The sequence below is a fragment of the Megascapheus bottae genome, chromosome 10 (genome assembly GCF_031878675.1).
Source record: "Megascapheus bottae isolate mThoBot1 chromosome 10, mThoBot2.hap1, whole genome shotgun sequence".
Lineage (NCBI taxonomy): Eukaryota > Metazoa > Chordata > Mammalia > Rodentia > Geomyidae > Megascapheus > Megascapheus bottae.
The window spans coordinates 23,638,639-23,650,760 of record NC_143518.1 but is presented as its reverse complement, the minus strand read 5'-3'; the positions used below and the strand labels follow the sequence as shown (position 1 = coordinate 23,650,760).

Here is a 12,122-nt window from a genome sequence, read left to right as displayed (position 1 = left end):
GATGATGATGGGACTTCTCCCATCAAGCAGAAATAACAATACTGATCCCAAGTCTATGCAATTTGTTTTTCAGAGGAAAAATGGTATGAGGAGAGGACAGATTGCTAACTCACTTAAATGAATGGGCCTCAATTTAGAACATTTATTTTAGGAAGTGGTGGTGTCTTGAGTGGCTTAAACTCACTGTTGGCTGCAGTTCTTAGACCTGTATTCTCAGCAGACCAAAAGGTACTGAACAGAGTCTGGAGACTGTTTCCATCACACTCCAGCTCTATGGTCTTAGATATTCTGTCTCTTGGAACCATGGTGTCCTCTTTGGAGGGCAGAAGTAGTGAGTTTTGTATCAAAAGACTCCTATGATGGTTCAACTAGGTCTAAAACCATGGAGTTGTTCCTACCCTTTCATGGTCTTATTCCTGCTTTTTCTTGCTACTACTCAGGCAGCAAGATGTGGTGTTTCTCCTTTATTCTTTGCATAGAGATGCTATTTTTCCTCCAATTCTTTCCGACTTCTCTCACACTCCCATTCATTGATTGATTAATGTATGATTTGTCATCTCTATAAGGCTTCTCAGACTGCTTTAAACTCCAAGGTCATTCCTGTCTGTATATTTAGCCAATTTCATATCATCTCCCCATGACTACTTTGTTACATGTATATATTTTTAAGCCTAGCTAAACAAAGCCCTCACAATTGTGTTACGTTTGTTTCCCATCTTGTAACCAACAGGATGCTAGACATGTGCACTGTATGCCCATTTGTGAGTTCTGTGTGCTAGAAGCTTTGCTGCTCTGTCTTCTCCCCCATAACTTGTTTCCTCCATCGTCCTTTTCAGGCTAAGGAAGCTTACTTATCCAATAAGTAAACTCTACAGGCCCACAGGTTGCTTATTTTTTTAAAACGGAATAGATAATAGTTCCTTTGCTATTTTTGTTTTTCTGGTTTTGCTGGTACTACTCCCTGGAGGCATATCCTTTTGCCACAACTTGAATACCTATCAATCCTGCCTTCCTGCACAACTTGTATGTCTTTTGTGCACCCTCCCCATGCTGTGAAGCCTAGAACACATTCCTAATACATTCTCTCATTCACTGAGTACCTGTTATTTGCCGGACAGCATGCTAGTTGTCATTAAATGGTGAACAAAATAGAGTGTGCAGGACTCAGACATGAATCAAATACTCCCAGGAAAGGATATAACAGGACATGTCCCATGTCTGGAGCAGAGCAGACATGGCTGAAAGCTAGAGGAGGAGGTCAGAGGTGTCAGGAAGACTTCTTTAAAGGACTCCCAAAAGGCATTCTATGAATGCTTGATGAATTGTATGGCATTGAACAGTGGCTGCTCAATAAATACTCGTTGATTGGTTGATTGATTGTTGGCAAAGACTTCAGAGATCCTGAGAAGAAAGGGCCTTGGGTCCCCATCATTCTTATTACATAATTATTTCTGTGCATTTAAAACTTCCCATTTTTCATCTTATACTTTGAACATCAGGGAAAATGGATGGGCTTACTTTGTAATATTTTAAAATGACTATGGTGTTTTGGAATGTAAGAGTTTATGTATATTTAATATACTTATTAAAATATGTAGAAAGACCATGCCTGATTTTCTCTAAGGACATCTCAGTGCCGAGGTGGGACTTAAATGTTTAATACTAATAATAATACTCATAACTCATATTTCTCTAGTGCTTTCCATCTTCTGGATCCCTAAAGCCCATGAGCACCACATCAAATAATACAGCTGGGCACACCTTCAGGTCAATAAGTATAATGACTGCCTGCCACTCACCTTCCTGTGGAGAGAAGGAAAGGGATGGCTCCAACTTAAAGCTTTCACTCCTCCAGCATGCTCTGCCTACCTTCAATTTTCCTTCCTAGACATAAATACTCTTTGGCTCTCTCCGACAAGTTCCTAACTATGTACAAGTGTGACATTAGTCATCTATTACAAGTATTGTCTTGGAACAAGGAAGCAAAATGACCTTAAGTTCCTGGGAGAAGAGCATAAGGGATGCATGGGGTGGGTAATCAAAGACACATGCTGTTCATTGGCTGCTCAGAGACTGGATGTGGAGTCTCCAAACGGATGACTGAAGATAAGGACACAAGAGTACATTTCTTGTTTTCTAAATCCATATCCTGTTCCTTCTTTGAGTAGGTCACAGAGACTAGGACTGGACCTCTGGGATGCAGCAACTATGATAATCTGGATTCAGTCAGCTCTGTCCTGGTGCAGAGTCCAGAGAACAAAGTGCAGCTTCTAGGTAAGCAGCTCCAAGACGGGTTTTATACTGCTCATACCTGGTGGAAAATCTGGGTCACCAAAGAACAGAAAAGGGGCTAGTTTCCCATTCTGTTAAATCCTTCTTGAGAGAAGTACCACAAATTCTGGGAGCCAGCTACACAGCAGGGACGCCAGACACACACCAGTATACCTAGTTATTGGTTGATGGGGCTCATACTTTTTGCTGGGCTGGCCTTGAACCTCTGAATTCCCACCTCCTGAATAGCTAGGATTATAGACATAAACTATAAGCACCAGGCTATATCATTCTTTGGAAAACCACCACCACCACCAACAACAAACATCTGATAGTGTATTTTACAGCCAAGACCCATTGCCCATATCCCTGAGTCCACCTTCCCATCTTTCATTATTTCTCAAATACTCTCATTATCCTATGAGAAATAGCACATTCATCCCGAGAATTTGACCTATTTATGTAATCATCTTTATTACCTCCAAACCCTTCTGCTTTATCCTCAAGATACACTGAAGAATAATTTGTCATTGCAGAGTGGTTATAGGGTAATCATTTTTATTTCAAAAATGATACCTACTAACGTTGGGTCTACTGGCTATTGTAACCATACCCTGAGTGTGGCCCATACTTTCTGTTATGAGGCTGTTGTCTTTTGTGGTAGTTTCAAAGCCAGGAGGTACTTGAAAGGAAGGGGAGCTTTTTTTTTCTGGAGAAAGAACATATAAAATAGTGAAAGAAAGAAGAAATGTAACCACAATAAGTCTGAAAGGTGGAAAATAAAAGGAGGTATGTATTTCCTAAGCATCTTCAGGAAAGACTCCCACATCAGATTCAGTAGGAAAAGTCCATTTTTCTTCAGGCCTAACTGAATTTTACTCTGCTTAAGATATTATTATCCCAGCATTACAAAATCAATAGCCCTCATTCAGGATCTACGATTACAAATTCCAGGCAATCCAAGCCAGATGTGACCCAGTATTGCTGTAAGAATCAAGAAATGTATAATAAAGAAGAGTAAAAGACTTTTATTTAGAACTACCTAATACAATTAGCATCTTCTTGCCCCTGGATGGGCTTGGTTTGTGTCTGAAATTTACCAATGAGTGAAGTTAGAAATGTCTGGTGGTTCATTTGGAATAGTTTATGCCATTTAATTTTATAGCCCATCACTCATGCAGACATTGCTCAGGGCACTTATTTTTATAGCGATGGGAAATTTTCTGGTGAGGATGGAGGGGGGAGGCAGAAGGAAACTGCATAGAGAGGGTGAATGTTGAAAGCAAGCATGTGAACAGTGCAGAAGGCGGACTGCTCAAGTGCCAAGATGGGCATTGAGTCAAGAAAGAAAAATTTAAAAGCACTTCAGAATAAGAGGTAGACCTCCAGCAAAATTTAAAAAAAGGAGATCCTCTGCAGATGACAACGTTAAGTTATAGTTTGAGGTCTTCTGAGACCAGGGTATATACTGTGAGCTTTGTGATTTCATGCCAAAGGCAAGGTCAAGAGTGGAGAAATAAAAGAATTAGCAAAGTTTTGAGGAAAGGAGACTTTATTCCAAGGTCCTCCTATCCCTTACTCTCTAGGCCTAAGACCTAACGGTGTCCCTATTAGGAGAGAACCTCTTTCAGGTCTCACCTCACACATGGCCCACAATGATTTCAAAGTCACGTCTACTCTTCATTCATCCTTTGTTACGCTTCTAACCCCCAGCTACCTTCTATATGGCTTGAGGCCACCTAAGGGCTACATTCTGCTACCAGTAAACTGATATTCATCATGAATAGGTGAGAAAGCAGAAGCATGGAAAAATTGTTGTGTATTATATAACTAACATCAAAGCAAGCCAAATGAAAGAGAGGCCACAAGGCTCTACTGGTCTCCAGAGCAATGATATCATCCTAGTCTTTGATCTCCTTCAGAGTTAAATCATGTTGAGAATGGGCAGCTGCAATCATGACTTTCTGAGACAAGGATAGTGTGTGCCACTAAGGAAGCACACTAATAAGTAGTGAAACTTGGATAGGTCACTGTGGTCTTGGGGCTTATGTTTCATTACCTTTATGAACCTCAGTATTACCACAAGGATTACTTGCAGTTATAGATAACAAGTACTTGGCATAGTGCCTGGCTATTATACATGCAGAATACTTAGCTCTACTTCCTAACCAGAGTAGCCTCATCATCCATCAAGGATAAGATGAGAGCATCGTTTAGTAATGATGCCTACTGTTTGTCTCAATTAAGCTAGAAACAGGATGGCTGTTGGAGGCAGAGAAACCCAGAAAGACTCTATTTCTTTCCTGATGAAGGCTGTAAATTCTTCTTTTATCTGAAACATCTTGTTTCTCCCTAGAAATGCTGATGTGTAGCCAATAAGTCCGTTCTTATGATATGCACATTCTTAATTTGGCTGATGTGAGGCGTTTAGCTAAGCCTTGGGCTTTGATCTTCCTTGTCTGCATTTTCCAATTGTCCTCCATCTGTCGCAGTGCAGGGACAGCCCTAGCTCCCAACCAGCCCAGGCAGGATCGGACCCTCGGGTGATCATTCTTTGAGTCCAGGACACACAAGTCAGCAGAACCCCCAGATGGGATTTCGCTAGCCTTCGGTGTGGGAAACGGAGTCTCCACTGGCATTGCCCAGTGATTCAGATACATCCTTTCCCCAGGCCTGCAGGTGCTGCTGCCTGAGTACCTGCGTGAGCGCTTTGTGGCTGCAGCTCTGAGCTACATCACATGCAGCTCTGAGGGTGAGCTGGTCTGCAAGGAGAATGACTGCTGGTGCAAGTGCAGCCCCACTTTCCCAGAATGCAACTGTCCTGACGCTGACATCCAGGCCATGGAAGACAGTTTGCTACAGATCCAGGGCTCCTGGGCTACTCACAACCAGCAATTTGAGGAGTCAGGTGAGCAATGGACTACTCCCAGAACTCCTCCTTGAAAGAGAGAGCAAGGCAAAAAATAGGAATTTGGCTTGGATTCCATTTCAGCCACTTATCATCTCTGTGACCTTAGGGAGGTGATATCACTCACCCAGAATCTCAAGTGGTTTGTTTTTCCTTTACGTAAATAGACCTCCTTTCTCACTAAGAATGTATCTTAAGGACTTAACGAGGTGAGATAAATATCATTAAGTTACATCTCCTCTGTCTTATTTGTTATTGATTCCAATGTGCCTAGAACAATGCTTGCACACCAGTGCTAATTGTATACAATAAGTACTTGTTGAATAAATGTGTGTAGAATGTCTCTAAGTGACACTTGATGAAAGCTAAGTGCTGTGCTTTGCTATTATCACTAGTATCAATGTGACCTTAAAATGGGTTCAAAGGAGTCATTTTTGTATCTTTACCCTACTACTGCCAGCTACATTTGTCTTGGATTAACAATGCAGCACCTGAATTCCTCAATCTCCTCACCTGTAAGTATAGGTTGATGGACATAGCTAAAAAGCATCAAAAAGTTCTTCAAGCCCATGCTTTGGGTTAAGGGTGATAGAATAATGTGACTGTAGGCTTTTAGCACTGTAAGTTGCCGCTATGTAGGCAGAGTAGATCTCCTATCAGAGCTAGAGTAACTGGTGGTGGTAGATCCCAATTAAAAGAAGAGCAGAGAACAGAGACATGAGTATGAGTATGAGTTCAGAAAAGCTGTGCTTAGGAAGCTCTGAGGAGAACTCAGACTTGGTTCCAGAGAGCCAAAGATAAGAGTTAGATGCTCAGATAGAAAAATCTGGAGGGAAAAACTGACCTCAGGAGTCTGAAAATGATTCCAAGATTTTTGAGCTGGAGATAGCACCTTTGCTGTGTCTATATTACTTATGGGTTTCCTGGCATTAATGAAGAGGGATTATCCTGATATCATGCTGTGGATGACTTACAGGGAGGTATAAAGAGGGAAAGAGGTGCATCCCAAAGTTATTAGCAAAGACAGAGTCCTGCGCCCTCCATGTGGTTGCAAGTCTGTGTGAAACTCAGCAACATCCTAGAGTAGGAAAGGATGGAAACAATCCTGTTACTTAATATGTTTCTCAATAAAGCTATTAACGGAAAAGGAATGAGGAAAGTAAATATGAATCCCCATTTCTCACAGTGATTTTCAGAAGTTTCTGGCTCCCAGGACTCCTCACAGCTACTCCTTGGTTCAGCTTCTGTGTTTTTGTCCACAGAAGAGTTCCAGGCCTTGCTGAAACGGCTCCCTGAAGACCGATTCCTGAACTCCACTGCCATCTCTCAGTTCTGGACCATGGACACGAACCTGCAGCACCGCTACCAGCAGCTGGGAGCCAGTTTGAAAGTGCTGTACAAGAAGACCCATCGGATCATCCGCCGGCTCTTCAACCTCTGCAAGCGCTGCCATAGGCAGCCTCGCTTCCGCCTGCCCAAGGAGAGGTGAGCATCCCAGGCTCTAGAACCAAGTTCAGCATCTCTCTGGCAATGGTGGCTGGGGTAGGGTGAGTCCCCAGACCAAACTGGATAAGAAAGTAGTGACACTCACAGTTTCTGCAGTCCTATGATCTTGACCTACTTCCGTGTGCCATTTTCAATTTTGTTATGTTTGAAGTGAGAAGTATTGACTTCAAATTTTTCTACCATTGAAACAAAATTATACTAGATTAATGCATTGTTCTAATCATAATCAAACTGTCCCTTATTCATAAGTCTTGTAGGAAAAAAGAGGTAGCATTAAAGTTAACATACCAATTCCATATAAGAGGAAATGTACACATGAAATTATTTTAAACGAGTGATGGCTGTATTCTATGGGAGGCAAGAAAGCTGAGATGCATGCTCTCAAGAATAGAGGACTGCACTGCCACTGTACTGTCATACACTCACACACCCATGCATCCATTCCTTTCATTCAGCAAGTTTTTTACTAAGTCTATATCCCATATCCTAATACACATTAGGAAAGATTTTCAAACATAAAAAGGAGACAATTATGACTAGATAACAGCCACTTCAAGTCATGGTGGCATAGTCTCTCAGAGAAAAGCTTCCTTGGTCATCTTGGGCAGAAATGATGGGCTGGTACATGCAGATAAGACACTATTCTAGTTACAGAGATGTAACTCTAAGTGAAACACAGGTAAAGCGGGAATGAAAGGACAAGAAACACAATGGGGCTGTTTGGTAGAGAGTCATCCCCCCCCCCGAAGCTAATTAGTGAGTGCTTACTATACAAGAGAAACAATTTTGATCTCTGAAAGTATTTTAGTCAATAAGACAGTATCCCTGTTGTTGTAGCTTCTCCAAGGAAGCAGCCCATAAATAAGTAAGCAACAAACACACTAAGTTTAAATATTGATAATCACCATGGATTAAATAAAAACCAGGTGGTGTGATAGTGACAAGAGTGGTTCTTTTGAAATAGACATCAGGAAAGCCCTCTCTGAAGAGCTAATGTAAAAGTTGATATTAAAGTTTTAAGAGGGTTGGCAATAGAATATTCTAAGCCTCGGTGAAAGAGCGACAGAAGCTGAGAGAATGAAAAAGGAATGAGACCTTGAAATGGGAATAAAGTTGGCAAGAATTTGCAATCTTGGAGTCATCTTCTATACAAGGCCGGAAACTTAGATTTAATACCAGAGATGTAGATCCTTCATTTTAAAAAAGGGGGAAACAAAGTAATATTTGGAAAAAATGAAACTTGCTGTTTCTAGTACAAATCTGATGCTAGATATCAGACTTGGTCTGATCCAGCTTTTCTCAATCAGACCCACATAGTAGGGTCAGGGTTCCATCACGCAGAGAGCACGGAGCTTTCTCTTTCAGCCAATGTCTTCCATGCCTGTGAGTCAAGGTCCTGCTGCTGTTAGGGCAGATGATGGTGTGCTGCTTCCTTTGACTTTGCTTCATTTCTAATCTACCCTCCTCAAGGTCCTTGTCCTACTGGTGGAATCGAATCCAGTCTCTCCTGTACTGTGGAGAAAGCACCTTCCCTGGCACCTTCCTGGAACAGAGCCACAGCTGCACCTGTCCCTATGACCAATCTTCCTGCCAGGGCCCCATCCCATGTGCCTTGGGTGAAGGGTCCGCATGTGCCCACTGCGCTTCAGACAATAGTACTCGTTGTGGAAGCTGCAACCCAGGCTACGTGCTGGCCCAGGGGCTGTGCCGGCCCGAAGTGGCTGAGTCCTTGGAGAACTTTCTTGGACTGGAAACAGACCTGCAGGATCTGGAGTTGAAATACCTGCTGCAGAAGCGGGATAGCCGCATTGAGGTGCACTCCATCTTCATCAGCAATGACATGCGTCTGGGCAGCTGGTTTGACCCTTCCTGGAGGAAGCGCATGCTGCTCACCCTGAAGAGCAACAAGTACAAGCCCGGGCTGGTGCACGTGATGTTGGCCTTGTCTTTGCAGATCTGCCTCACCAAGAACAGCACCCTGGAGCCTGTCATGGCCATCTACGTGAACCCCTTTGGGGGCAGCCACTCTGAGAGTTGGTTCATGCCTGTGAACGAGGGCAGCTTCCCTGATTGGGAAAGGACTAACGTGGATGCAGCTGCCCAGTGCCAAAACTGGACCATAACCCTGGGGAATCGATGGAAGACATTCTTTGAGACAGTCCATGTTTACCTACGGAGCCGAATCAAGTCCCTGGATGACAGCTCCAATGAGACAATCTACTATGAGCCTCTGGAGATGACAGATCCCTCCAAGAATTTAGGCTATATGAAAATCAATACCTTGCAGGTCTTTGGCTACAGCCTTCCCTTTGACCCGGATGCCATCCGGGACTTAATTCTTCAGTTGGACTATCCCTATACACAAGGTTCCCAGGATTCCGCGCTTTTACAGCTCATTGAGCTTAGGGACCGAGTGAACCAGCTTTCTCCACCTGGCAAAGTCAGGCTTGACCTTTTCTCCTGCTTACTGAGGCATCGACTCAAGCTGGCTAACAATGAGGTGGGCAGGATCCAGTCATCCCTGAGGGCCTTCAATTCCAAACTGCCAAATCCTGTGGAGTATGAGACTGGCAAACTCTGTAGCTAATGGAGGACCTACCCCAGTGCTTAGACAGAGAGTGGATCTGTACCTCCGGGGTGTGAAGAAAATCCAAGTCCTCACCTTAGTGCCAACAGGGTGTTCCAATGAGTCTCTCAGCACCCAGATGATGGGATCCCAAGGCTTGGACTGAAGCATATCCGAGAGAAAGAATCAGCCAGTGCATATGTGCACCTGTGCGTACACATACACACACACACACACACACACACACACACACACACACCCTCACAGGGAGGCCACAACTCAACAGCCTCAGATCTATCTGTAAAGTTGGTGCTTTCTAAAATGAATGCAATGGAATGAAAAAAATCTAAGCCAGGGAGAGTTAAGGAAAAGAACCAGCCACATGATGAAAGCAACAAAAGTTCCTTCAAAGTGATACTTGTCATCTGAGAAAGCAAGAGGGGACAATGATGGGGTGGGTGGGAGTTCATCCTCTCACTCTGTGGAGTCACTTTTGTATTCTTTTTAATCCGATTTCTTAAAATGTTGTTGTTTCGTGACTCCTTACCTTGGATCTTACTTTTTGTATGTTGTTTCCTCTGCGTCCTGGAGGCCTGTGCTGACTGATCCTAGAGCCACTTCCAGAGGAAGGGGAGAAGTGGAAAGACAAGAGGAAGCAACTGGAAGGGCAGGCAGCAGTTCCTTGTTCATCTCTTCTCCCTCCTACTGGCCCCACATCCCCTCACCTCCTCAGTGGGAGGATCTGAGCTTGTTCCAGCTACCCCTCGGGGTACATCCAGAATTCCTGTTCCCACAACACTTGTTCTAAGCAGTCCCATCCAGCTAGAGAGACACAATGTATAGGAAAATGTTTCTTTAAAAAAAAAGAGCAAAAAACAAAGTATTTTGTGATGGTTTTCCTTGTCAACTTGCTTCAGCCACGTGAACATCTGAGTAAAAAGTTACCTGGTTTAATTAATATATTTTTAAAGTTCTTTTTCTTGAAGGAGAAATAAGAAAGAAAAGAGAAAGAAATAGTTTCTTGGGTTGCCTGGATTTACTTTAAATTGTCCAGTGTGTAACACAAAGGTTTTTCTTAGGTGAAAGATATTGCTGATGAGTAAATATATGACTGTGTTGACTCAGGTGTGAAGGGAGAGTGTGTGTGTGTGTGTGTGTGTGTGTGTGTGTGTGTGTGTGTGTGTAGGCATGACAGACAGATAGACAGATAAAATGCAGTAAGAACAAATTTGACCAGGTAGTCTCATTGTACATGTCCCCTTCTCACTTTCCCAAATATGAGGACTAACCTAGGACCTATAGCCAGGACTTTCTACTACTGGGGCAAGAATTTGAAAAGTTCACAAGTACAAAAAAACCTCAGCGTTTGTGCCAGAAAAATGTCTGTTAAGGGGGCTCCTCTATCAATGCTACTGTGAGCATCAGAAGTCCACTCAACATCTCATGGTCCAGGATTAGCCTTCGAGGAAATTGGGGAAGACACAAATGTGGCATTGTCTGCCATTTCCTCAATCTCCTACAGAGAACAGAACATCCTTCTCCTCTTAGTGGCCCTCCCAGATGACCAGCAGTATGATAATCAGTCATTTTACAACACAAGGTTTGGCAACTCTCTTTCTGCTATATGCCGCATGTTCCAACACAGTTCATGGGTATGGCAACCCCATTTTTGTTCAAGAGAAAGTCACCACATAAATACTTATTCCATAACTATATTTCATCTCAGTTTGGTAGAAAAAAATGGGTGACAAGGATAAGATGCTTATGTCTATCTACCTTAAAGTTATTATTATACACAGAATAATTTGATATTGCATTTAATTATTGTACCATCCTAGAGCCTACGAGAACCTGAAAGTCTTTGATAGATAAACAGCGTAGGTCATTTCCTCACGACTCTCCTAAATGTTCTAGGGTGGAAAGTCAGCAATGAAATGTTCAAAATGCTAAAAACAGCTTCTGGCTATTTCTAGTTCAAGTCATGGCTGACTTTGTGGAGTTTATACCAAGCTTCTCACCTGGGAGTTGGAGCCAGCAGAGGACATCTTGCTCAACGGGATATTGAGATGTACCCGAGGAAGGTGATTTTGCTGGGAAGCTGGTTGCAAATGGTGGGGAGGCTTTTGACATCGATTTGAGAGGTGTAAAACAGACTAGAGTCTGATTTTAGCACTCCAGATGATTATGTCTACGTGCTGTAGGTGTGGGTGGACAGAAACTTTCCATCATGAATTACAAGCACACTTTTTCATGTGGCAAATTGTCAACTGCCAGGCACAGTGGTATTCAGAATGGGAAGACAGAAACCGAGAAGATATTGTGCACAGAGCTAGCACTGTGGAGTCGCAGTGGTGTGAATGCGATTAACCCAGTGGGAGCTGAATCTGTACATGGGAGCTCAGGCCTCACCTGGGCCAACTTCCACAATGATGCTGAGGGATAGGAAACCCCAGCCATCTTGCTCTGAATCAGAGACCAGACTAGAGTGAGGAAAACACAGAATTGGTAGTAAAAACGTTCTGAGATGAGAGCTATCCTGAGGGGGTTGCCTCTGGGGGAAAGAAAAGACAAAAACAGTGTAATACATTGTAGTTTGAGGACTGTATCCATCACAGTATAGAGATTTCTACTTCTTGCTTGCATGAAGGTTTAAGTTATGGAGCTGAGTGTAACAGATCCCTGTGAAAGTACTATGAAACACTGGTAAATAGTAGGAGTGTCGTTTGGACTCAAATGCAAGTAAGATTGCTAGAAAGTCTAAGCACGCATCAGTAATTACAAGAATAGAAGATTTTAATATTTTGCTAGCGTATTTCTTACCTGTGATGGATGTCTGACTCATTTGTTCTGAAACAGTGGTTGGGTGCTTGA

The 12,122-nt window shown here is 43.0% G+C and overlaps 1 protein-coding gene across 1 annotated transcript in view; it reads left to right on the top strand.

The window, feature by feature from the left end:
* Brinp2 (BMP/retinoic acid inducible neural specific 2) overlaps positions 1-10,799 on the top strand; it is a 98,624-nt gene extending 87,825 nt beyond the window's left edge. The window contains exons 6-9 of the mRNA XM_090340376.1: positions 2,169-2,274; positions 4,943-5,179; positions 6,442-6,664; positions 8,156-10,799. Of these exons, the coding sequence (XP_090196502.1) occupies positions 2,169-2,274; positions 4,943-5,179; positions 6,442-6,664; positions 8,156-9,272 (1,683 nt within the window). The 3' untranslated portion in view covers positions 9,273-10,799. The remainder of the gene's footprint in view (positions 1-2,168; positions 2,275-4,942; positions 5,180-6,441; positions 6,665-8,155) is intronic.
* The last annotated feature ends 1,323 nt before the right edge of the window (positions 10,800-12,122 follow it).